The sequence below is a fragment of the Hippopotamus amphibius genome, chromosome 11 (genome assembly GCF_030028045.1).
Source record: "Hippopotamus amphibius kiboko isolate mHipAmp2 chromosome 11, mHipAmp2.hap2, whole genome shotgun sequence".
Classification (NCBI taxonomy): domain Eukaryota; kingdom Metazoa; phylum Chordata; class Mammalia; order Artiodactyla; family Hippopotamidae; genus Hippopotamus; species Hippopotamus amphibius.
This window is the reverse complement of record NC_080196.1, coordinates 110852106-110875684: the sequence shown is the minus strand read 5'-3', so window position 1 is coordinate 110875684 and position 23579 is coordinate 110852106. Positions and strand designations below refer to the sequence as shown.

The window sequence follows — 23579 nt, the reverse complement described above, 5'->3', positions numbered from 1 at the left end:
CAGTAACTCTGGAGCCCCCTGCGTGTCCCCTCCTGCTCTCAGCTCCTTCCCTTCCTGCCAGTTATGTATACGGTGTTAATTGTTTCCTTGCTTTTCTTTTTTTGTAAGTAAACTTTTTCGCGTTGTGAAATGACACATGGAGAAATCTGTAAAACAAATTATCATAAAACAAACACCTGTGTGACCACCATCCAGGTCTTGATTAAAATTTGAAAATAATAAGAGGGCTACCGGTCTTACCAAATGTTAAACACACAGTAAAACTACAGTGACTGGGAACGTGGGGATCGTGGAAGCAGCAGCTACCCAAGATATCGTGCACATCTTTTGCAGTTCCAGATTCCCTTTACAGATATTCTGATAAATATTGGACTTATGGCAGTTAGTGGCTATTTTAATTAATTGTACCCCGGTATGTCTATAAATCTGAGCGTGTCTATCCTTTAGAGGATATGTATATATTTCTTTAGAGTCTTAGTATAGAATGCATTGTATAGAATAATGTGCCTAAGATTGGCTAAAACGATCTCTAGAACGGACTCTGCAGTCAGTTCCTATGCAGGGAATACAGATAATGAAAGGATTCATACCACGTTTATATCCAGGCAGGACAATCTCTGTGAAGCGCTGGGAGTGAGTGCTGGTGGTTCCATGCTCTCTACCTCTCCGTCACAGTGTTTTCTCTGAGGAGAATATCCCTCTGTTCTGTTCTATTAACTCTGTCTCATGTACTTTGCTAAAAGGTTCTTTGGATTTTGGTTGTTTCAGTTACAGTCCATGTTACTAAAATCAAACCAGAGACCCTAGTTAGTTCTTGGAGCTGGCGTGAGATCCCTGAGACACAGAGCTCACCCTGGGGGGCTGAGCGCCCCGGGACCCTGCGCTCGGTCAGCCAGGGCTGTGAATTCCCACACTTCTCTGGTGGGCTCCCCTCCCAGGCAGTGACACCACACCCTGCTGTACTGTTCACCTTCTCTGCCTTTTGGGTCAGAGCAGGCTCTGTCCTGGCAGCTCTGACTGGTCCTCCAGTTTCCTAACCCAGAGCTCCAGCTCTAGACATTATCCTCCTCAGCCAGACGCTGTCCAGGGAGAGGATTTCCTACCTCAGCACTGCTGATGGGGAATACAGAGAGCCCATGTCTTTCCTTCTTTCTCTCAAGGTTCATGTGACTGCTTCTTCTTGGAACTCTGTCACACTCCTCCCCCAAGGACCTGGGATGTTTTCTCTCTGTGTTTTTGTGTGTTCTGTCACTTTGACAAGTCATGGCTGCGTTGATGATTTTCTTTAAAGGAACAGTATTACCTTTTTTTCAAAGGGAGATTCTAGGATCCCTGAGCCTATCCATATTTGCTACCTGCTTCTTTGTGTATTGCCAGTAAAATTAAGCTAAAAGGGAGTTTAGGTGAAGACATGTTTTGTTACCTGAATTGAATTTATGAGAGAAATAATTTGTAAATGGAAACTTGAAGTAAGCTTCTTAAAGTGCCTGGTGGGTTTTCCTGTGCACATTGTTTTCTGTTCTTCTGCAAACGTGGGTAGACTGTTGGCACTGGGTCTCCAAGACCCAGTGGATCTTCTGGGAGGTTCAGTGATCCGCTGGGAGGACTCACAGGACTCAGGGTATATTTGTATTAATGGCTAAGGTTTATTCCTACGAGAGGATACAGAGCAAAGTCAGTGGAGGGAAAAAGCCTCAAGGGGTGACCTCTAGGGGAAGGAGGTGCAGGCTTCCAAGGGTCCCTTCCTGGGATGTATGGTCACACAGGAGTCGTGAGGACACCTGTGAAATGCTGTCTACCCTAGAAGTGTGCTGGAGACTCAGCACCCAGGGTTCTTATTGGGGCTGGTGACCCGAATCCCACCCTCCCAGGCGGAAGGAGGTTCAGCATGAAGCACACTGTTGGCACAGACTGCTCGGGCAGATGACCCACTCCTGTCAGTAATGGATGGCGAGGTGGGGACACTCCTGAAATCCATCCCCAGACTCCAGCCAAGGGCCATCCTCGCAGGCAGGCGTTTCTAAGAACAGATGGTCTCAGGATGAGAATGCAGTACAGCCCAGTGGAAGAGCAGACAGGAAGCAGTCCAGTTGTGTCTTTGAAGTGTAAATAGAGCTTGAAAAAGAGCATGATCAGCAGTGCAAAGTATGAAAGAATGTGTATTTTTTTAATCTTTGTATCAATCTAATTATTACCAATTTTCAGAAGCTGAAGGAAAAAGGCTTTGCATAGAATAGCGTGTTTTAGTCTTTTTATCTGTATTGAGAGGCAGAGTGATGGTAAAGAAGCGAAGGAAAGGAGTTCTTAAATAACAGTGTGCTGCTTCTGTCATTTAAGCTGTTGTAAAATGCATTTAAAAACTAATGTCGTTTTCTTATTATGGGATTTGAAAATTCTGACTATATGAACACTTATAAAGGAGCAAGTAAAAGTCACCCGAGGACAACTCTTGTTCATATTTTGGTTCATTTTCAAATCTACAGCTATATTTGTATTTGTGGACTACATTGTGTGAACAATGTCTGCTTTTTTCCCATGTCACTAAGTGGTCTTTGAAAAATTAGATTTTAAATAGTTGTACAACAACCCATTGTTTGGTTTTCATCATGGTTTATTGACCCATTCTCCTTCTGTTGGGATTTAGGTCTCCATTTTTATGATTATAGCACTATTAACATGAGCATTATTTTGAAAAGTGAAAATGACCTTTGATTTGAGAGGTGAAAATGACATCTGATTGTTTTAAATTTGCAAGTGCTGAATGTTAGGTCGACTGTAGCAGAGGTTTATGGTGACTGTAGCAGCTATTGGGTAGGCCGTTTAAGGGGCGTCTTCATAGGAACCAGCTTCAGAAGCACCTGTCACAGGTGTGTGATGGTGCAGTAGCAGGGGAACCTACCATGTAAGCCTCCTCGAGGACTAAAGTAAGGAAATGAAGGAAAGTAAGGAGTTGCTTCCGGGAGGTGGGCATGTGGTAGTGCTGTCTTGTTTTTATGTTTGTTTCCTAATGGAATTTCCATCTGTTTGTGTTTGGTCCCGTTGTTTTAAATGTTTACAAGATTTATATGAGTTATATTTGCTGCACATGTTTTCTTCATTTTGTCCTTTGCCTTTTAGCTTGCTGCATATTACTTTGGCTCCCTCCAAAGTTCTTAATTGTATGTAATCAGTCCTTTTTTTCTTGTTGTTTCTTCCAGAATTTTTACACGTACAAAGTTCCAACTCGCCAAGATCAGGCGACTCTTCACCTCTGTTTCCTTTACATTATTTCTCCTCGTTTTTTAAACCCAAGCACCCTTTTGATTAACATAAAGTTTGCAGGCAGCCTGCAGGTTCCCGTGCCCTGCTTTGGGCTCTTTCTCTCTGCTGAGGTTCCACGCCCCTTCTCCCTGTATCTCCACCAGGCAGGAGGACAGGTCAAGCTTTACTTGTGTAGTTTGTTAGGAAAATGTGTCCCTCCCACATAATTAATAATCACTTGGCCAGATTTTAAATGTCTTATTTGGATTTTGATCAGATTTGTATTGAATATGTACATTGATTTGGAAGGAATTGATGTGTTTTTATTTAGGGTTTTGGACTATCTCTCTATTTCTTTAAGTTTTCTTCTCTACCCTTAGGTGGAATGTTTTTTATGTAGGTCCTTCACATTTCTCAGCTTGTTTGTGTGCTGCCATTGTGAAGGAATACGTTTAGATTATGCTTCCATTATCTGTTGTTAGTTTTGTTCTATATCCTGTAGAGATTATGCAGTATGCTTTTCGTTAAAATACTGATTAAATAAAATATTCAGTGCCTTACTCTGTAAGACACAATAGAAAATGTTGAGGGTTTTGAAAGAAGTTATGGACCTGAGAAACTTCTTTTTATTCTATGAGAAAAGTAGGGCTGTTCAACTTTTGAGCAGCAGAAACTGGTTAGCCCAGATAACTTTTCTTTAAGAAATTCCACTTTTAGAATTTTTATTGTTTGTTTAAGATGTTTTTCATATATAGCATGTTATCCCATTTTTTATTTTTGTGATTCCAAAAATAGGTACTTTTTTTCCCCCTCTGTTCCTTGATACTAATTACTTTCTGTGTTTCTAGGCCAAATTATCCTAAGCATTTATGATAACAGGAAGGTAATAGAAGTAGTTCAGTACTTTCTAGGTGGTAATTATCTAGAAAAATTAGAACAGATTATTCGTTATGGCATCTTCATCAGTGGTTGTTGGTGCATTGTTCCTGTTTTGTGCATTCGGTGACCCATTATGAAAAGTCAGCATTACAGTTCTGTTCACAGACCAGAAGAGCCCCAGGCGCCATACGTGTTCTGTCAGAGCTCATCAGGAGTCAGTGGTTCTTTCCCTGAAGCAGGACAGGCCACGTGATTTGTGGGGCCCAGTGCGAAATGGAACTGTGGGGGCTTATGAGAAAATTAAGTTCAAAATGGTGACAGCAGCACTTTAAACCAGGAGGGGGTTCCTTGCAGCCACACAGTTTCTGGCCCCTGAAGCCAGTCCCGCCAGTAACACAGCACCTGTGAGGAGGAGCCTCGAGCACCATGCTGTGAGCCCTTTTCCACTTCTTTTGCATTTCTGGGCTCTGTGTGAGATTTCTGTTTGAGATTCTAACCTCATGAATGCCCAGCAGCATCTTGGAGGCTGTCACAAATGCATGTTCACTGGAGCTATCACATTTCAACGCATTCTGCTACTCAGAAATCTTTTAATCAACTCTTGTTAGTCCCACTTTGTATTTCACAGAAAGGCTATTTAAATACAATCACACTCATCTTCCTTGTTCTCAAGGCTCACTGCCTGCTGTGCTAAGAAAAATTATTTTGCTTCCTGATCTTTCTCCCTCATCTGCCAGCACATCTTCACGGTATCACAGTCTTTTTGTAGTCTTGTTTTTTTTTTTTTCCTATTTCAGAGAAAAAGATGTCTCATTCTCTTTCCAAAAGATTTCCCAATTTCTATTCCTAAATATATCTGCTCCTACCTGTTCTGGGAATTTTATTTAGCCACTGGTCTCTTATCTCTTCATCATCTCAAACCTGTTTTCCACCAACTCCTCTTCCACTTATAAATGTACTCATGTTTTCTGATTCAAAAATTATTTTAAAAGAAAAAAACACTTCTGTATAGATAAGAAAATTATTTTTTGTTTGAAAGTTACCTAGAACCTAATTTTCTACCTAGAAAACCTAACCTAAAACTGGCTTAGCAAAAATGATTCATGTTGGGGTCAGTCTTCTAACTAGCTCTAGATCCCACATCCAAAGCCAAGGTTCTTGCTCCCAGGCCCCATGCGCAACCTGCCCAAGAGTCTCACGGCACCTCCCTGGCTCTGGCGTCTGGAACCGCCCCTGACTCCTTCAGTGGCCGGATGACAGGGTGCCGTAACTGAGCCTGGCTTCTGCTGTGCGAAGCATGGGCACTGACCTGGTATCCTCAGAGGATACTGGCCTGTTCTTAGCAAGAGAAGCAGAGCAGGCGTTGGAGAGCCCAAAGAAACATCTACATACTTTCCCCTTAAACATCTTTGGAAGGACTAGTCTAGAAAAAACTTATACTCAGGTGGACTAGAATGATAGAAAATTGGCCCAAAGGCAGGAAAATTGAACCAGGTCTTTTGAAAATAACAGTCTGAACCTTTAAATACAACAGTGGAAAAAGCTATTTTCAAACACTATTCAATTAACGAACAGTGAAGTTTTAAAGAGTCTAAATACACACTTTATTCTCTTTAAAATCAGGTTAATTGTCACCAGTGTCAGGAACGACACCACCAGAAAACGTAGCCTGTTGGAGTCCTACTTAACATGAAAGAAGCAGAGATCCCCCCACCCCTTTCTCAGAAGATTATAGGAGATTTTATTGATGTCCTCACATCCACCAAGACAGACACAGTTTGGGTCCAAGCCTGAACTGTGGAAAGGAATTGTCCTAAAGATTTGAAGCTTCTGTTTTTCCAGTCTCCCACCAATACAGCTCTAATTCATTTCACTTTTGCAGCCTCTGTAAGAAGCGGAAGTGAAAGAGGGAGCTCTGATCCTCCTTGTGTTCACGGACCTGATCGATGACTGTATTTAACTATTTACATTTTATGTGTATCAGGGGTTTGGAAAATAACAGAGGTGTCTGAAAATAATTAGCTGAGAAAAATAGGAAAGCCATGTATATGCCAGGAGATATTTACATTAGACACCTAACGGGATGAGGGGATACTCAAGATTTTCTCTCCTTAAGAATTAGTGCCAGTTCTATTTGATCGTTAGAGTCTAATAACTACCATCTTGTTACTGATGATTACTCTGCAGCGTCAGGTCTCTGTAGCCGTAAATTGTTAATACTCTGTGGCAAATATTTTTAGGTTTATAAGATCTCCCTATCTCTTTATCCAAGACTTACAGACACCTGAGAGTTGCCTCCTGATGGCCGTTCCATTTATTTGTGTTCCTGACTTGGTCTCCAGATGGTGATCGAGGATTCTGTCTCCTTCAGTTTATCTATGTAGTTAACCTGAGCTCTGTTGTCCTTGCTTCAGGCAGTTCTAATGGAACTGAACCCCCTCCCCTCTTCTTTTTCTTTGCTTAGGAAAATTCAATCACCAACGTCTCCTCCCCACTTTTTTTTACTTCGCACTTTTTCTGTGTTCTATTTATGATGCAAAAAATGAACTCTAATCATAGCTGAGAAATGTTATTAGTAGTGCCATTAGTATGCCACAGAAGACATGACCTTTATTCCCAAAGATGGTAGGTTATTTCAGGAAACAGATCTAACAGTCCAATATATTTAAGTGTTCAGGTGTACAGGGGTTTAGGAAAGGAAGAGATTAATGTAGGTAGAAGAGTGCTGTCAGCCACAGGGGTGACTGATAGGCTCCCTAAGGCAGCAGGGGACGGGGATGATCTGAGGCTGCAGGTGGGCCAAGCGCAGAGTCATAGGTTGGATAGGAAACGAGGGGCCGGTGCAGAAGCAGAGAGGCCTTCAGAGGGAGGTTGGTACAGCTAACAACTAACCTGTATTGAGTGCTGCTTTTTCTGTAGCTTTCTGATATACTTTCCAACTTAGAAAAAAATTACGACGATAGTTCAAGAACTCCAATATACGTTCTTATTTTTTCACCGTAGATTAGTTTTGCTTGTTCTAGGACTTGATATAAATGGGATCATACAGTATGTACTCTTTTCTGTCCAGATTCTTTCATCTCAATGTCTTTGAGATGCACTTACAGTGATACAAGGTTGATAATCATTCCTGCTGTTGATGAGCTGTATTGCATTGAATGAATATACCAGAATTTGCTCACCTGTTTTCTTTTGTTGTTGGGTTGTTTTCTCTTTTGGGCTGTTACAAATAAAGCGAATTCTTATGCAAGTCTTTTTTGTGGGCATGTTTTCATTTTTCTTGGCTAAATACCTAGGACTGGAAAGTTGAATCTTAGGGCAAGTTTATAGATTAAAAGTTGCCAATCTTTTTTTTTTGATGTATAAGAAATCTTTATGTATTAGAAATTGTCAAACGTCTGTTTAGAGTGGTTGTACCATCTTACACTCCCGTCGTCTGTGTGTGGGTGTTCTGATTGCTCCATATCCTGGGCAACCATCGATGGTATCAGTCTGTTAAATTTTAGCTCATCTGGTGTGTGGTGGTAGTAGTTCTTCCCTAACGTCCAGTGGTCCCAGCACTTTTGTATGTGCTTATTATTCATTTGCATATCTTTTTATTTGAAGTGTCTTTTAATCCTTTTGTGTGTGTGTGTGTTTTGTTTTTTGTTTTTGTTTTCTTAAATCAGTGTTGGTCTCTTTATTCCTCAATTGTAGGAGCTCTTTTTATATTCCGGACAACAGTCTTTTGTCAGATATGTGTTTTGAAAATATTTTTTCCCAGTCTGTGGCTTGCTTATTCATTTTCTTAGTGGTATCTTTTAGTGATCAGAAGTTTCTCATTTTGATGAAATCTAATTTTTAATTTTTTTGTTTTATGGTATTATTTTCTTTTTCCTGTTTTTTTTTTTTTAACTTTTTATTTTTTACAATAAACTGTATATATTTAGAGTTTTAAAAACTTTTCCTACTCTAGGTTATGGAGATATTCTTTCTTCCAGCTGAAGTATGGTTTTAGCTTTTACATTTAGGTCTGTGAGCCATCCCTAATTAATTTTGTGTGGAGTATGAGTCAAGGGTTGAGTTTCATTTTACTTTCCCATGTGAATAGCAAGTTGTTCTTGCACCATTTGTGAAAAGGCTTTCTTTTCTCATTGAATTATTTTGATGTCTTTGTCAAAAAAATCAGTTGCTTGTAAAAGTGTTGATCTATTTCTGGACCTATCTGCTCTATATTGTTGATCTATTTGTGTATCTTTATAGTAATACTACACTGTCTTGATTGCTTTAGCTCTATAGTAAGTCTCAAAGTTAATTATTTTTCTTTTTTTCAAGATTTTGTGGCTGTTTTAGGTCCTTAGCATTTCCACGTGCATCAGCTTGTCACATCTTATTATTTATTGATAAATTATTGATTGAATGCCTGCTGGGATTATGATTGGGGTTGTATTAAGTCTGTATATCAATTTGGGTAAATGGATGTCTTAACAGTATTGAGTCTTTCATTCCATGAACATGGTACATCTTTCTGCTTGGCAGTGGGCTTGGCTCTTTAGATGGAGTATTGTTGAGATAATACATTAAAGTGCTTCGCAACTTTAGCCTAGCACTTATAATAATCCACCCTGTAATGTTTTTTTTTTTTTTTTTTTTTTTAGAAGTTATTTATGTTTAATGCTTAAAAGTCTGAATGCACAAACAATCTACCATTATAGAAGTACTGGTGGTCAATACAATGCATTAGAACTATGTACAATGCACAGTTTAGTATCAAAATCTTTCTACACTGTAGAGATTTACGAAACTGTTAATGACATCAAACACTAAGCACTTAAGACACCATTTTGTTTTTCTGCTACCACATTAGGAACGTCAATGGACAGTCCATTTCAACTTGCAGCATCCATCCATTTCTAGTATGAAATTAAGTAATTTTCTACTTATACAATAAAGTTTATCTACACAGTTCTCTTGATTTTGATCCATAGCAGCAAAGGCACTGTACATCAGCAGTGTACACCCTGTAATGTTAATATTTACTATTGGTTCCATTAATCACAAAGCTTTATAAAGTACTTTCTATTTGTATCTCATTTGCTTGGCTTTGAGCTTGACCATGGTGATACTGCTAGTAAATGCCTGGGCAGGTTTTGGAACGAGGTCCTTACGAGCCTAAAGTCTGTGTTTGTAAGTGCATGTCACGGAAAGCCTTGCGTTGTATTTCTCTGAGTTTCGGGGATGGCCTTACATGTTGGTAGGTTAAAGTTAGAGTCTCCAACAACAGAATTTATTCTGAATGGTTTAAGCAGCACAGGAATTTAATTAAGGATATGTTAGCTCACAGTCTCTCTGGGAGACCTAGACTCTGTGTTTATATAATTGTGACACACTGTGGCTTCTCTTGTGAAAACACTGCCGTGTCATACCCAGTAGTCAACCCCAGAGTGCTGCCCGTGCCTGCCCTGAGGGCTGGGGCCTCTGCCCCTGCGTCTGTCAGAGGAGGTTTTCCCTTCTCTACCCTCTCCCATGGCTCACTCTGACCCAGGCGAGAAGGGCTGCATCTCAGTGCAGAAGCCAGGCCACTGATGCCCCGGTTACAGGAGGGCTGGGATCGGGAGGTGGTAGCACGGGGAAATCAGCAACAATGTGGGAGCCGCAGCCGGTTCCCCAGTGCATCTGGACTGCGCGTTCACAGAGTGTTCTCTGTTGGCAGTAAAATGAAAACAGAATTTCACGAGACTCTAAATCTACATTGTAAATTCTCAGCTAGTATTTAAACCAGTAGGTGATGATGTTTCCCTGCTTTCATATCTGTTTTAATCTATTGTAACATGGACTCCAGATGCAGAACACGGTCAGGGTCACATTTCTGCCACTGACCAGCCACGGGGCCTCGGGCAAGGCACTGCTCACCTCTCAGCTCGTAGCTTTCTCACCTGTGAGCTCAGAGAATTACAGTGTTTAATTAATAGTACTGTTCTGAGTGTTCTTTTAAGCTGCTGTACACAAAGTGCGTAACACATGCTTGGTGTACAGTAAATACTCAAAAAGCATGACCTGTTTTTTTTGTATTCACCTTCCTCACACATGCGTTCTGTGTGCAGGTTGCTTCCATGTACAGAGAGCTTCACCTTATTCTGTCTTAGAGATGGAAGCAGTTACACAGGGTCGGTGGGAAGAGCTCTGACCTTTTAAGATACCACAGTGTTCTCGCTGTTCTACAAGGAGGATGTCTGGGATAACAGAACAGCAACAGTCCTTGCTTCCTACAGAGATTTCATGTTTATTAACTCAGACAGTTGCTGTTGAGCTGTTATTGGCTGTTGTACCTTGGGGTCCACTTTCTGCCGTGTCCTGAGGACAAGCCAGCAGTGCTGCACGTGGCTGTGTGGTGACACAGGGCAGAGCAGAGCCACATCTGCTGTTCAGGATGTCACTGCCTTGCCTCCTCCGAGGCCTTGCTAGAGAAGCTGCACGGTCCTCGCTGAGCACTTGGCAGTGGAGGAGGGAACCTGGGCGGCCTCCGTCCTTGGACCAGACTGGCTAACAGGCCCTGCAGGGCTGGAGCCGCGTTGCCTAAGGGGACTCCTGCACAGAGTTAATGTCCGGCTTCTGATCTTTTGGCTGCACTTATGTGAGGACACTGTATAGAGTTTCTAGAATGGGGCTCTGGCTCCCAAGGCAGCTTGGTTTTGGTTTTATTTTGTCCGGTGAAATAAGCAGTGTGGGGTCAGAGCATGTGACCTCCGCCCTCCTTCCTCTGCTCTGCCTATGACTTACATCTCACCCTTGATCAGGTATCACCTCTGAAGAAAGGCAGCGTGTGAGTGAAGGCCTGTGTCATGGGTGATGCTGCATTTGCAGGGTGTGTGCACGAGGCTCCCACAGGCCCCTGGGGCGTGCGTGCGTGCATGCGTGCACCTGAGCTGTGTCAGCCCTGGGTGGTGAGGTCCGGGGAGAGCAGGGCTCCGGTGTCAGCACGTGGCGGGATGTCTGCTTGTTTACACACTCCTGCAAAGACATGCACTGGGCTCCTCCCCATCCGCCTCCATGTTCACTGGCTCTCACTCCTCCTTTCTCTGGACGTCTCTCTCCTCCCTCACATTTAATGCCTTTTCTGCGCAGTTTCTGGCCTCTGTTTTCTTAAGCTCCACTGCTCTGGTTTCCCATTTTCCTTGCAGTTTGTCTAATCAAGTCAGAGGAACCCTTGCCTCGCAGTGGTCTCTCCATCAGTGACAGGGTGCCGTGCTGTTCACCGCGGGCATCTCCCCGTCTCACTGTTGAGACATACTCATTTCTCTGTCTCGAGAGTGCAGCTGGATATAGCAGTGCCTTGGCCTTAGCCCGAAACCCGAGTCAGCTGTGCGGGGTCTCCTCCAGCCCTGAACCCAGGCCCTAGCTCCTCGCGCTTCCTTTACGGAGCAGCAGACCTGAAGCATCTTGCCTTGGCCTGCATTGGTTGCCATATAGTAATTTAAAAATCTTTAATCTTTTCAGAATACATTGAAAATGAATATATGAAGCTCAGTGTGATAAGTTTTAAAAATAACACAGAACACCTACCTCTTATTGGAAAAGTTGGCCTTTCTTGGAAAACTAATGTTTTTGATGGCTGTATAAAGGTAATTTTTTTTTCTTAAAGTACTTGGTTTCTGTGTAATAAATGTGTCTGTTGATTACACGTATGATGCTGCTTTGAAAGTCCTAGATTTATGGTTCTGGTGTCTGAAGATGTGTGCATGTCCTCTTAGCCAGTTGATTGATTTATCCAACGTGTATTGAGTGCCTTTTGTTTTCCACTGAGCGTGGCGGAGTTGGTGGGTAGGTGGCACGCAGCACGTTTCTGAGCAGTGTTGACTGCACCCCTGTGCTCCCTTGAAGCCCTTCTGGCTGTTTTGTAGAGAAAGAGTGGAGCCGTAGGGTGGACCAGGCAAGTAGCATTTACTCAAAAACATCTTAATTACTCATACACCAATTTAAAGTTTATTACAGTTATAAGTTCCAGGATACAGATATTTCCTTGAACAGTTAAATCAGTTTTTGCCTCTATCACAAACCAGCCACACAGAGGGGAGGGTGGATGTGGTGGTGGGGACTGGCAGGGGAAGGAGGAGGAGAGTGGTTCTCTCGCTTCTCCTGTGGTCCCTGTGCCATGGGTGCCCGGGTTCCCGTTCCTGTCCATCTGCATGTTGTGGGGTGAACAGGATTTCCATGGGATGGATCTGCTGTGGATGCAGAGGGCCCCCAGGAAGCTGGCCCAGTTCTGCCTTACAGTGTGGACGCCTCGTCACAGTGACTAGGGGTGACGCCTGAGGCCCAGAGCAGCCTGGTCCTTGAGCATGAAAAGCAGCTCTTCGTTATCGTTGAGGATTCTCTCTTGATCCACTTGCTATTTGATATAATGAGATGTTTTATTCTGTTTATTTGTAAACAGATGTTTAAACCTTGGTAAAGATTTATCACATATAAAGGAATATTATTTCATGTCATCAAGAGCGCCGACCTGACTTTTTAAAACGGATTTAGATGAGTCTTACAAAAACATGTAATACAATGTTGACATCACAATGGAATTTGAGAACCAAGAACGGCAGAGTATCAGCATGGCAGACTTAAAGGGTCAGCATAATATAAAAATAATATTTGTTTTGTGTCCCTTGGTAGCAGATATTTAGTTGCCGCTGGGGGAAAGGGAAGGGCTGTAATTGACAGGAATCAAAGCTTTATCTCAGCTCTGACCGTGAGAAACACCGTCTCTGCATTTATTGTCCCGGTTGCTGCGCGGGCGGCAGCGGTCCAGGGATGGACGCAGCCGACCTGGCCCCGCCCCCGCCTCTCGGAGGAATTTGCCGCACTGTTCCCATGCTGTTCCCTCCTCCTGGAACGTTCTCTTTTCTCCCTCCTCTTCCGCTTAACCCTGCGTGACGAGGCTTCGTCTCTGCGTTTGTTAAATCAGGTCTAATTGGCCATTTTGTCCGGACGCTGATGAACATTTGTGTTTATTTCGTAGAACTGCTCTATAATGGACTTAACGCTTCTGGAAGAATATGGGAAGCCTTTCTGGTGCTTCAGCTCCCCGGTCCGCATGCGGGCCTCCCCCGTGCCCCGCCACGGCCCGCCCTTCCCGGGGGAGACGTACCGCGTGGAGCACGCGGACGCGGAGGGGCGCGTGCACGTGCAGCTGGTGCGCATCCCGCACAGCAGCGAGTACTTCATCGTCAGCCTGGCGCTCTACCTGCCGGTGGCCAAGGTGAACCGCTGGTTCGGGACGGACTACTGAGCGCGAGTGGGAGGTGGCAAATTGCTGTTGCTGTTCGTTTCTTTTGGACTAACCGGTTTTGTTCTTGCTGTTTGTTGGAAGTTAAAATAAAGCGGTAGACTGTTCGATGTCTTCTTATTGCACATTAGGAATCATGATCCCCAAGTCATTTTAAAATTAATGTTTAGAAGATTAAGTTAAATTTTAAAAACAGGAAACTAGCACATCACCGTGGAAATTCATGTAAAACAAAAAGAAAAAAAGATATTCTCTTCTGCAGTTACACTTTAAAAAAGCAAGAAAAGAGATCAGACTGAAAACTGATCAGTTTTCTCTTGAGGGTGTGCGTGTATAGAATAAAGATCATGTGATCACTGTGTGTGTGTGTGTGTGTGTGTGTGTGTATATGTTGTATACACAGGATTTCTTCTTTATTGGTTAGAACCCCAAATAAAGATATATTTCAATATGAACTTCATGGTATTCATTAAAATTAGGAAGTGCTATATTCATGGCATCTAGCAGCCACATTAGTCTTCAATAAAGCGACGTAAAATAGACAAACGACCTGCTTCACAAGGAAAGGTGCACCTGTAATCCTCAGAAGAAATTATTATTCCTTAGAAGAGCACGATGTGATGCACATGCAGTTCAGATACCCAGCTCTGCATCAGTGGGGCAGGGCAGAGGGCCCTTCCTCTACGGAAATGCTGTGGGAGGGTCGGCAGACACCTGCGATTCACGTGGAGGTAACATGCACCTGAGCATGTTTTTTCAGGGGTTTGGTTCTAAATTTGTTTGAGATTGTTATTACTATTTTTTTTTGGATCATATTTTTGTCTCCCACTTAAAGTTGTTCTCAGCAGTGGTTTTTGAAATGCCATGTTGCTCACACAGGGGCATACACGATTAAACTCCTCCCCCCTTCTGTTTCTGTTCTTCTCCTGTTGAATTATCTGATCAGTGTCCTCTTTAGAGGTGTTTGTGTGTAGAATAAAGAGCTTGAAGACAGCATTAAAATATTTGGGGCAGGCATTAGGTTCCTGATCCAAGAAGTGTGAAGATAAGAAGGATCCCTGCCCTGAAACCATCCTCACCCTCGCTCCCTCCTAGGTCTTGGGATGCAGCTGTTGGGACGGGAGAAATTTGAGATTCATGTCTGATGTTGAGAGCGTAGGGTGATGCTACTTCATGGGCTCACTAAGGTGGGGATGTGGAGCACCTGCCCCACCTGGGTGGGATTTGGGGTTGGAGAGGCAGTGGCTTGAGCCGTGAGCCAAGAAGAGGAAAAGTTGGCCCTCCACGCTTCCTCAATATCTGCTGATTCAACCTGCCTCAGATTGTGTAGTACAGCTCTATTTACTGTTGAAAAAAATCCGAGTGTAAGTGGACCCGACCAGTTCAAAGCCATGTTGTTCAAGGATCAGCTGTGCATCCGTTCTTCAGTGGCACACATTCTCCTGTCAGTCTCTGAGAGATGCGTTTGGGGTCCATGAAATTCTGAAAATGTCTGATAGTTTAATTGGCTACAAATTGTAGGAGGAAGAATATTTTCTCTTAGGACTTTGAAGACATTTTTAAAAATATTTATTTATTTATTGGCTGTGTTGGGTCTTGGTTGCTGCACACAGGCTTTCTTTAGTTGAGGCGAGTGGGGGCTACTCTTCATTGTGGTACTGGGTTCATCACTGCAGTGGCTTCTCTTGTGGAGCATGGGCTCTAGGCATGTGGGCTTCAGTAGTTGTGGCACACAGGCTCAATAGTTGTGGCTCACGGGCTCTAGAGTGCAGGCTCAGTAGTTGTGGTGCATGGGCTTAGTTGCTCCGCAGCATGTGGGATCTTCCTGGACCAGGGATTGAACCCGTGTCCCCTGCATTGGCAGGCGGGTTCTTAACCACTGCGCCACATAGTAAGTCCCTAAAGACATTTTTTCATGAGCATTTATCTTGTCCTTGATGTATATAATGCCATTTTGGTTGCTCTTCCTTTGCATGTGATCTGTTCTTTTTCTCTTCTCTCTGGAAGCTTTTGGAATTTACTCTTGGTATTTTGAAATTTCAAGATGATGTGCCTTGGAGTAGGTCTTTCTCCTTCATTATAGGTCATTTTAATCTTAGAATTTGTGTACTTCAGCTGTGGGTTAAAAAAATCTGTCAGTATTTTCTCTGTCCCATTTTTTTGCTGTAACTTTTATGAATCAGCTGTCATCCTTTCTGGATTGATCCTCTTATCTTTTCCATCTTCTATCTCAGTCCTTTGTTCTGCTTTCTGTAATAGTGTCTCAATTTTCTTTTTCAATCCTTCTATTTGATTTTCTTTTTTATTTTGATGACCAGGTTTTTTACTTTATGCAAATTCTTTTTCTAGCTGCCTATGAAACATTTCTGTACCTGCTTCATAAATGCAGTCTTTTCTCTAAGGCAGGGGTTGGCGGATTTTTTCCGTAAAGGGCCCAATGGTAGTTTTGGCTTTTGTGGGACAGACGGTCCTGTGGAGTCTGAAATCAGCCATGGACGATACACAAGTGAAGGGCCCATGAAACCTTGATTGACTAGAGCAGGTGCAGGCTGAATCTGGCCTCCAGGCTGCAGTTTGCAACGCTGCACACAAGTCTCTGGGGTATCAATTTTCGTTTTCAAGAAAGTTTTCATCTTCACCATTTGGCAAAACCACAGCAAGAATCATCAGTTGGTGCTCGATTTGTGGGTGAAAGTATGATGAGAAACAACATACTCACCTAGTCTCAGAGCATCTTGCCACAAGATACTTACTGTTACAAAGCAGAGGACACTGAGTCCATGGTGGAGGACCCGGGAAAGGCCACACTCCAGCCCAGTCTCCCTTTGGCCCCTGCTTCCTCCTCTCCGGCTCTGGTACACTGTGGTTGGGTGCTCTGCTCCGAGAAATCCCTTTTCACTCTGTCAGGGACCCCATGCCCCGTGCCTCAGGGGCCCCCCACTCCTGTGTGTTCAGCCTCCTCACCCTGCCTGGGCCATGAGGACCCCCCCCTCCGCCCCACCTGCTGCCAGGTGCCCGCCATGCTCGACCCCACGTCATGGCTGAAGAAGTGGATGTGGGGGAAGGAGGGATTTCTCAAGGATTAACATACTAACACTATATTAGTTCTGTATGTCGTGAATGTCTACAGATTATGCCCAGTATAAATAAGTTATCCCTACTGGGGGCTGGCCATCTTAGTATTGTATGTATTAAAATTACGTTATCAAACATGAAATAAAAGCATTTCCTAATCATATTCCTTTGTCAGAGAGGAAACCTTTTTTTCTGCAAGGCAAGAGGAATTGTTATGCTGGAATATCTTAAATACAAAGAAAGGAAGGAGAAGCAGGGCTCATTGAGTTCAAGAAGTGTAACAGGTGCAAACTCTTCATTATGCAGTCGACAGAGGAGACAAGCGTGACTTACAGAGAAACGTACCTACCACTAGTGTGTAGCCAAAGGGACATATATTTATTTCAAACATACTCCACATGTAAAATCTTGTCTGATTTAAAATCAGACCAAAGATCTGACTGGCCTTTGCAAAGATGACTTTTATATGTGACTTGATAGTTGTCTATTATTTTTATTAAATCTCCTGGTAGGTCCAATGCTTATAACTGCTGCAGAAAGAAAATGTTTACACAGGAAGGTCACTCTGTGCAAAATGTTTTTCCAGGGTTTGTCGTGTAAAGAAATGTGCCTTTAAAAACCTGCATGCAGAAGCGTTGGTCCTACACACTGGGTACATTTTGTGCATGAACGAATACATCACATCCGCCTTCAGCATGGGGCATCTTTTGTGGTCTCCTGCTCTTTCAAGGAATAACACCTGGATTTTCGGTGAGCTCCTGCTAGGCAAGTCCTGGGCTGCGGACACTGCCAGGGCCGAAAGCCTGCTCCCTGAGCACAGCGGTAGGACTAAGCACGGGGGAGGGAGCCCAGAGGACTGGGAGGCTGCTGTGGAGGAACGGAGTAAGACGTGATTGAGGTGGCTTCTGGGTGCATCTCCCACGGCTGGGAGGGGGAGCAGAGAAAGGGCAGGCCTGGGACCACAGTGGGCTCACGGGACAGCTACGGCGGGCCTGCCCTTCAGCAGAGGGAGAGAAGCCGGCTACTCAGGCGGGGGTCGGGCTCACACATCCAGCGTTTCAGTTGCATGTAACATGATGCTTTGTTCCTGAAGATGACACACAGGATGAGTGCGTGCATCCTCTGGGAAATGTATGGAAATTGGAATTCGCTTTCAGAACATCGAATTTTCAAGTCTTCCTGAACTGGCTCAACCTCAGCCTGAGTCTCTAACCTTAGTGAACCCTCTCACTTCACTTCCCAGCCTCTCGGGGGATAAGGTGAACTCCAGGAACAGCCCCGAAGGCAAATGTGTGTGTTTGGTGATTGACATATAGTCCTGTGACTCAGTCACAGGGAAATGGGTGTAAAAAATACATTCATTTTTATGTGTCTGCTTCAGAAAAGGGCCCATGGACTCGAGAGTAAACACCTGTGGTCTGTCACTGACTTAAAGCTGCCTGCGGAGAAAGAGAAATTCACCACGATTAATAATAACTTCCGCTTACAAACATCGGGAGCTCGTGTGCAGGCACTGTGCAACGAGCTTTGCCTGTGCCTTTTTAAGAAAACCCTGTGGGGTGGGTGGTATGATGATGACATCACATACAGAGGAGCCGAGGCTCAGAGATGCACAAAGCCAGGACTCGCCTGTGTCTGAAGCCGGTGCCCTAACTGGTGCCGTATACGTGTACTGTGTTATACCACGCGTCCCGGGGCTCCAGAAGGCAGAAGGACTGTCGAGAATATGTAACACTTGAGGAAATATCTTCAAATAGACAGCGTCACACAAATAAATATATAATGAAGCCAGTTCTGCCTAATAGGGGTACAACTATTTAAAAGACATGCTTTGGGACTTCCCTGGTGGAGCAGAGGTTAAGAATCCGCCTGCCAATGCAGGGCACACGGGTTTGATCCCTGGTCTGGGAAGATCCCACATGTTGTGGAACAACTAAGTCCGTGTGCCACAGCTTCTGAGCCTGCACTGTAGAGCCCGAGAGCCACAACTATTGAGCCCACGTGCCTAGAGCCTGTGCTCCGCAACAAGAGAAGCCACTGCAAAGAGAAGCCTGAGCACCGCAACGAAGAGTAGCCCCCGCTCGCTGCAGCTAGAGGAAGCCCGTGTACGGCAACAAAGACCCAACGCAGCCAATAAATTAATTAATTTAAAAAAATGGATGAAAGACTTGATAGCCATTTCTCCAAAGGCATGCAAATGGCCAGGTATGTGAAAAGGTGCTCAACCCCCCTAATCAGGGAAATGCAAGTCAAACAAAAGAAAGATAACTAGTGTTGGTGAGGGTGTGGAGAAACTGGAACCCTTGTACACTGTTGGTGGGAATGTAAAATGGTGTAGCCACTATGGAAAACAGTATGAAGTTTCCTCAAAAAACTGAAAATAGAACTACCATGTGATCCAATAATCCCACTTCTGGGCATATATCCTAATGAATTGAAATCAGGATCTCGAAGAGGTTTCTGCACCCCCACGTTCATTGTAGCACTATTCACAATAGCCAAGATATGGAAACAGTCTAAATATCCACCAACAGATGAATGGGTAAAGCAACATGGTGTATACATACAGTGGAGGAGTATTCAGTCTTAAAAAGGAAGGAAGGCTTGCCATATATGGGTGCAGCTTGAGGACATGATGCTAAGTGAAACAAGCCAGTCACAGAAGGAAAAGATGCTGGATGGTTCCACGTATATGAGGCACCTACAGTAGTGAAGCTCAGAAGCAGAGAGTAGAATAGGGGCTGCCAGGGGCTGGGGGAGGGGCACGGAGAGTCGCCGTCCAGTGGGTGTAAAGTTTCAGACATCAATACATCCGATGAGTAAGTTCCAGAGCTGGGCTGTACTACGTGGTGCCTATAGTTAACCATACTGTATTACATACTTAAAATTTATTAAGAAGGTGGGTCTTAGATTAAGCGTTCTTACCACTATTGAAAAAAGACAGTCTGGGCAGTATTTCCACGTGCTGGCATCCCTGATGGGCACTCAACTCGGGCACCATGTTTAACTTTTTTAGAAACATGATCCTTATTGTCTAGGAAACACACTTCCTCTTTTGATAACTCTTGCTGAGTATTCCTCCCTGTGTTTGCCAACACCTGCCTCTAAGTACCTGCAAAAAAGAGAAATGTAACTCATTGGCCATGGTCCCTGCCTCCCCCCCCCCAACCCTAACCCTAACTCCAACTCCCCACCCCACAGAGATGCACAGAGTAAGTCTGATCCCACCTGGTCCCACCTGCGTTGTTTTTACCAGGAAGCCTAGGCAGTTCTCAAAGCATCAGCTGAGGAAGCCTGAGGAGTAGTCTGAGTTAGTAAGGGGATTTCAGCCAGTCATGGGCAATTATCCCCACGGGAAAAAAAGGAAGTCTATTTATATAATGTATGCATAAATAAAGCAGACTCTGGACTCGACCATTTTAGCTGCAGCGATGTTTTGATTGCATACTTTATTAGGAAAATTTAGACTTGGTGGAAATAGTAAACCCAAAGTAAGACTGATAGTAGATAAATCTTCACACAAGAACATTGAACTTGGAAGGAGTAATAAGGATATAAGAAGATGCTTAGCGGCGAAAAAAATGTTAATTTGTTAAATTTGATAGGCACAGAAAAGAAATCAGTGTATTAAATTTGTGCTGTGAAATATACGTGGAAAGGGATTGGTCCTGATGAAAATGAAAATGCACACAGTTTACTTGTGTGCTCTAGAAAGCTGATCAAAGGATTATGTGGATTTAATGGCATTTAATGTTGCTAAATTCTAAGGAAAATGTTTTTATTGATAAATAGAGTCTAAACATCCTCAGGGTCAAAACGGTGGGGTTAAAACATTCTGTACTGATTTAAAATGTTGAGTACTTCTTCACTGCAGTGTGTGCTTTAAGCTATGTAAAAATGATAAATTATATATTTTTATTTAACGGACCAGAAGGAAAAATGGACAAATGCAGTTTGATTTGTTGAAGTCATGGGATTATGAGTACATTTTGTTTGTAATTCTATTAATGTTGCTATAATGTAATAAAATATTTAAAAATCTGAAATTTAGTTTGTGGTTGCATGAACTCTACTGTTCAATTCCGATGTAACTAGATTATGGAACCTGCCATAGAAATTATTTGATCTTTTGTTTGCATACATCCTAGTCCCCAGTGGTCCTCTGTTGCCCCTGGTTCTTGCGCTTTTCTAATACACATCGATTTCTTGCCTTCGATTAGAGCACAAGAAATTGCAGTTGTCATGGAATAAGATACTAAGTGGTATCATACAGATTTGTAAACCCCATCCACCCATCTTCCCAGAACAAGATTCTTCCTGTAATAAGATTCTGTTGGCCACTGTTCCACAGCTGAATTGCTCATTCGCCCTGATTTTCGTCCTGCGTGAGTGGCATGAATGGCCACGCGAGAGGGCTTCGTTTCCGCGGCAGTCCCTTAGCGGCCAAGCCGATGCCTGGGTTCACAGCGCGCTCTCCGCGCAGCTGGAACAGGCCCGCGTGATGCCCGACCGTAAGCTGGAGGCTCCTCTCTCTCGCACGAGGAGATAATTATGGTACACTTACAGCTACCCTTTAAAGAGATTCTCAAAGCTTTCTGTAGGAAAAAGTCCCCAGGTGGCAAACCTTTGTTTCATGGGGGGGGGGGGGGGGGGGGGGAGGCAACGTGGAAAACCTTCCTCACAGGTATTAGGAAAAGGTGAAGGGTTTCTCCCTGGGGGCAGAGAGCAGCGCGATGTCCTCTCGGGGATGTCCGTCACCATCACATTTCTCCCGCGAGGGCGGTGTCACGCCGGCAAGTGTACCCAAGCGTCTTAACCGCTGTGTTTCACGGTGAAAACCTCCTCGCCGTGGGGAGCGCTGCTTCTGCGCGCGGCTGTGCGGCCGCCGATCGGTGGGTAGCTGGGCCTCGAGGCACCTGCCCCCTTACCGTCCTGAGCGCGCTTGAAAGCTGGCCCCGGGTCGGGAGCCGAAAGGGTTGCCCTCAATTCTGTGAACCTGGAGGAAGGGCGGATGACCGTGCGCTTTTTGTTTTGCCTTCTCGCGGGCTCTGGGGCTCCGCCGCGTGGGTTCTCCCGCAGCTGCAGCGAACACGCCCGTGTGCGTTGTCGGTTCCTCCCGGTCCTCCACGCGCTCGCCCTAAACCACAGATTGGGGAGCGTTTTCCCTCCAGCAACGACCCGTGACCCTGAGGACGAGCCTCAGCGAACGTTTACGGTGCAGCTACTCAGCACCAGGCGCTGCCCTGCGTGGTGCGCGTGCAGAGATGAAAAGGTGTCCCACCGACTGGGAAGGCTGGCGGTGTAAGGCCGCCCTGGCCTGGGGCTTGAGCTCAGTGCGGGCAGGCGGCGGGGACTGGGAAGACACCGGGGACCTTGAAATATAGGTTGATTTCTGTTTTGTAAAACTGAGCTTGTCAGGTCGGGAGAAAAGCATGAAAAAAGAGCCTGGAGAGAGGAAAGAAAATGGAAAAATATACGAAAAGTATGCGGTAAAAAACCCAGCAGTGTCCTATGCAATGTTCAATAGGCCTGATTTTCACATTGAGGAGGGAGCGTGAGAGTTTATCCAAAGGCGCAGCATCAGTGAAGGGCTCTGAACAAGAGCGTGAAAAGGGAAAGTGGAGGCCAGGGAGAGGGTGGGGGAGGTGTAGGGGAGAGGGTTGGGGGGGCGGGTGGGGGGAGAGTGGAGGGAGGTGGGGGAAGCCGGAGGAGGGAAATGGAGGAAGGGGGTGGGTGGGGGGCTCAGAGAGCGGGGAGGGTGTTGGAAAAGTGGTATGCTTGGCAGGCTGCACCCCTAAGTCCAGGGGTGCCTCTTCTTTCCCTCAAAGGGGTCAAATATACTCTCCTTGTTACCGTGTCTTTCACGTATAGACATCTGGGGAGTAATCTTATTATTTGGATGTTGGTCAGTAATCTCAAGCAGTTCCTGCTTTCGGTCCCCGCCGATGCTTGTGTACTATGTGCATCCCCCGCTGGTACCCACCGGGCAGGAGGTGTTCCCAGGTGCTGTCAGTACCGCTGTGTGTGCTTAGAGGCCACGCGTGTGCCTGAGTCCTGGACCACAGGCCGTGATGGCCACGCCCGACAGCTCAGGTGGGCACAGTGTCTGGAAACAACATTTAAAGAGTATATACTTTATACAGTTGGTTGTCATTAATTTTTCTGAATTAACGTTACAGGTTCTAGTTTAATTGATTTCACGTGACAAACAATGGTCTCCCCTTGTAAATGACCCCAGGTGTGTACACTACATGCTCACCTGTGTAAATGGAGTGACCCATGTTTTTGGGCAAAAGTCCAACAACAAACACTTGTCTTCTGGGTGGGGCTGGAAGGGATATTTATGGGTCATGGTTGAGGAGGCCTCGTGCTAGAGGCCCGGCCTGGAGGGCACCAGCCTGTAGGACGGTCTGAGTTCACATCCAGCTCTGAAACGCGTTGGCTCTGTGACCTTGGGCAGGTTTCTCTCTTAGTTGTCTCAGTCTGTTCCTGCCTCTGAAAGGAGCAGTGGATTCCAGATGTGATCACTCTGAGGCACGGGGCCTCTCCATGCAGCATGAGGGCTGGTGTGAGCTGGGTCCATCTCGGAGGGGTAAAAGCAGACCAAGGCCCCCTCCGTGGAAGTGGCTGTCGCCTCTTAAACACTGTGACCTTAGATTTAACTTAATAACTGCCATGCTTTGATCGAAGTCAGCAAAGATTGGAGGCAAGAGCTGAACTGAGCCCGGGAAGGAGATGAAGGATCACAGAAAATGTGTGTGTGTTGGGGTCCAGGATGGGATGGGTGGGGATGGAATGTGGGGAAGGGTGAGGGATGGGGTGTGTAGGGGATGGGATTTGTAGGGGATGGGGTGTGGGGGGGAGCGGGGTGGGGGATGGGGTGTGTAGGGAATGGGGGTGGGGAGATGGGGCTGGGGATGGGATGGGTGGGGATGGAATGTGGGGGTCAGGTGTCTGAGTTCCCCCAGGAACTGAGGTTCTCCTCTGAGTAGCACAACCCCATTCTAGGCTGGTTTTGTTAGGCTTACAGACTTAAATCTCTAAATATTTTAAAAAGCAGGGGTGTCTGGAAGGAGAGGGCTGGCCCTCGCCCTTCCAGCTCTCCCCCTGCTCACCTCCTGGCTCTGCC

General features: G+C 44.9%; 1 protein-coding gene across 6 annotated transcripts in view; it reads left to right on the top strand.

Annotated features, from left to right (window-relative positions):
• The window catches only part of FBXO15 (F-box protein 15), a 34599-nt gene extending 20845 nt beyond the window's left edge, over nucleotides 1–13754 (top strand). For 3 of the 6 annotated variants that reach the window (XM_057700708.1, XM_057700706.1, XM_057700709.1), the window contains 2 exons: nucleotides 11596–11720; nucleotides 13109–13754. In XM_057700708.1, the coding sequence (XP_057556691.1) occupies nucleotides 11596–11720; nucleotides 13109–13378 (395 nt within the window). In that variant the 3' untranslated portion in view covers nucleotides 13379–13754. Of the gene's footprint in view, nucleotides 1–11595; nucleotides 11721–12532; nucleotides 12718–13108 lie in introns of all 6 variants that reach the window. The other 3 variants (XR_009048203.1, XR_009048204.1, XM_057700707.1) reach the window with 2 other exon arrangements.
• The last annotated feature ends 9825 nt before the right edge of the window (nucleotides 13755–23579 follow it).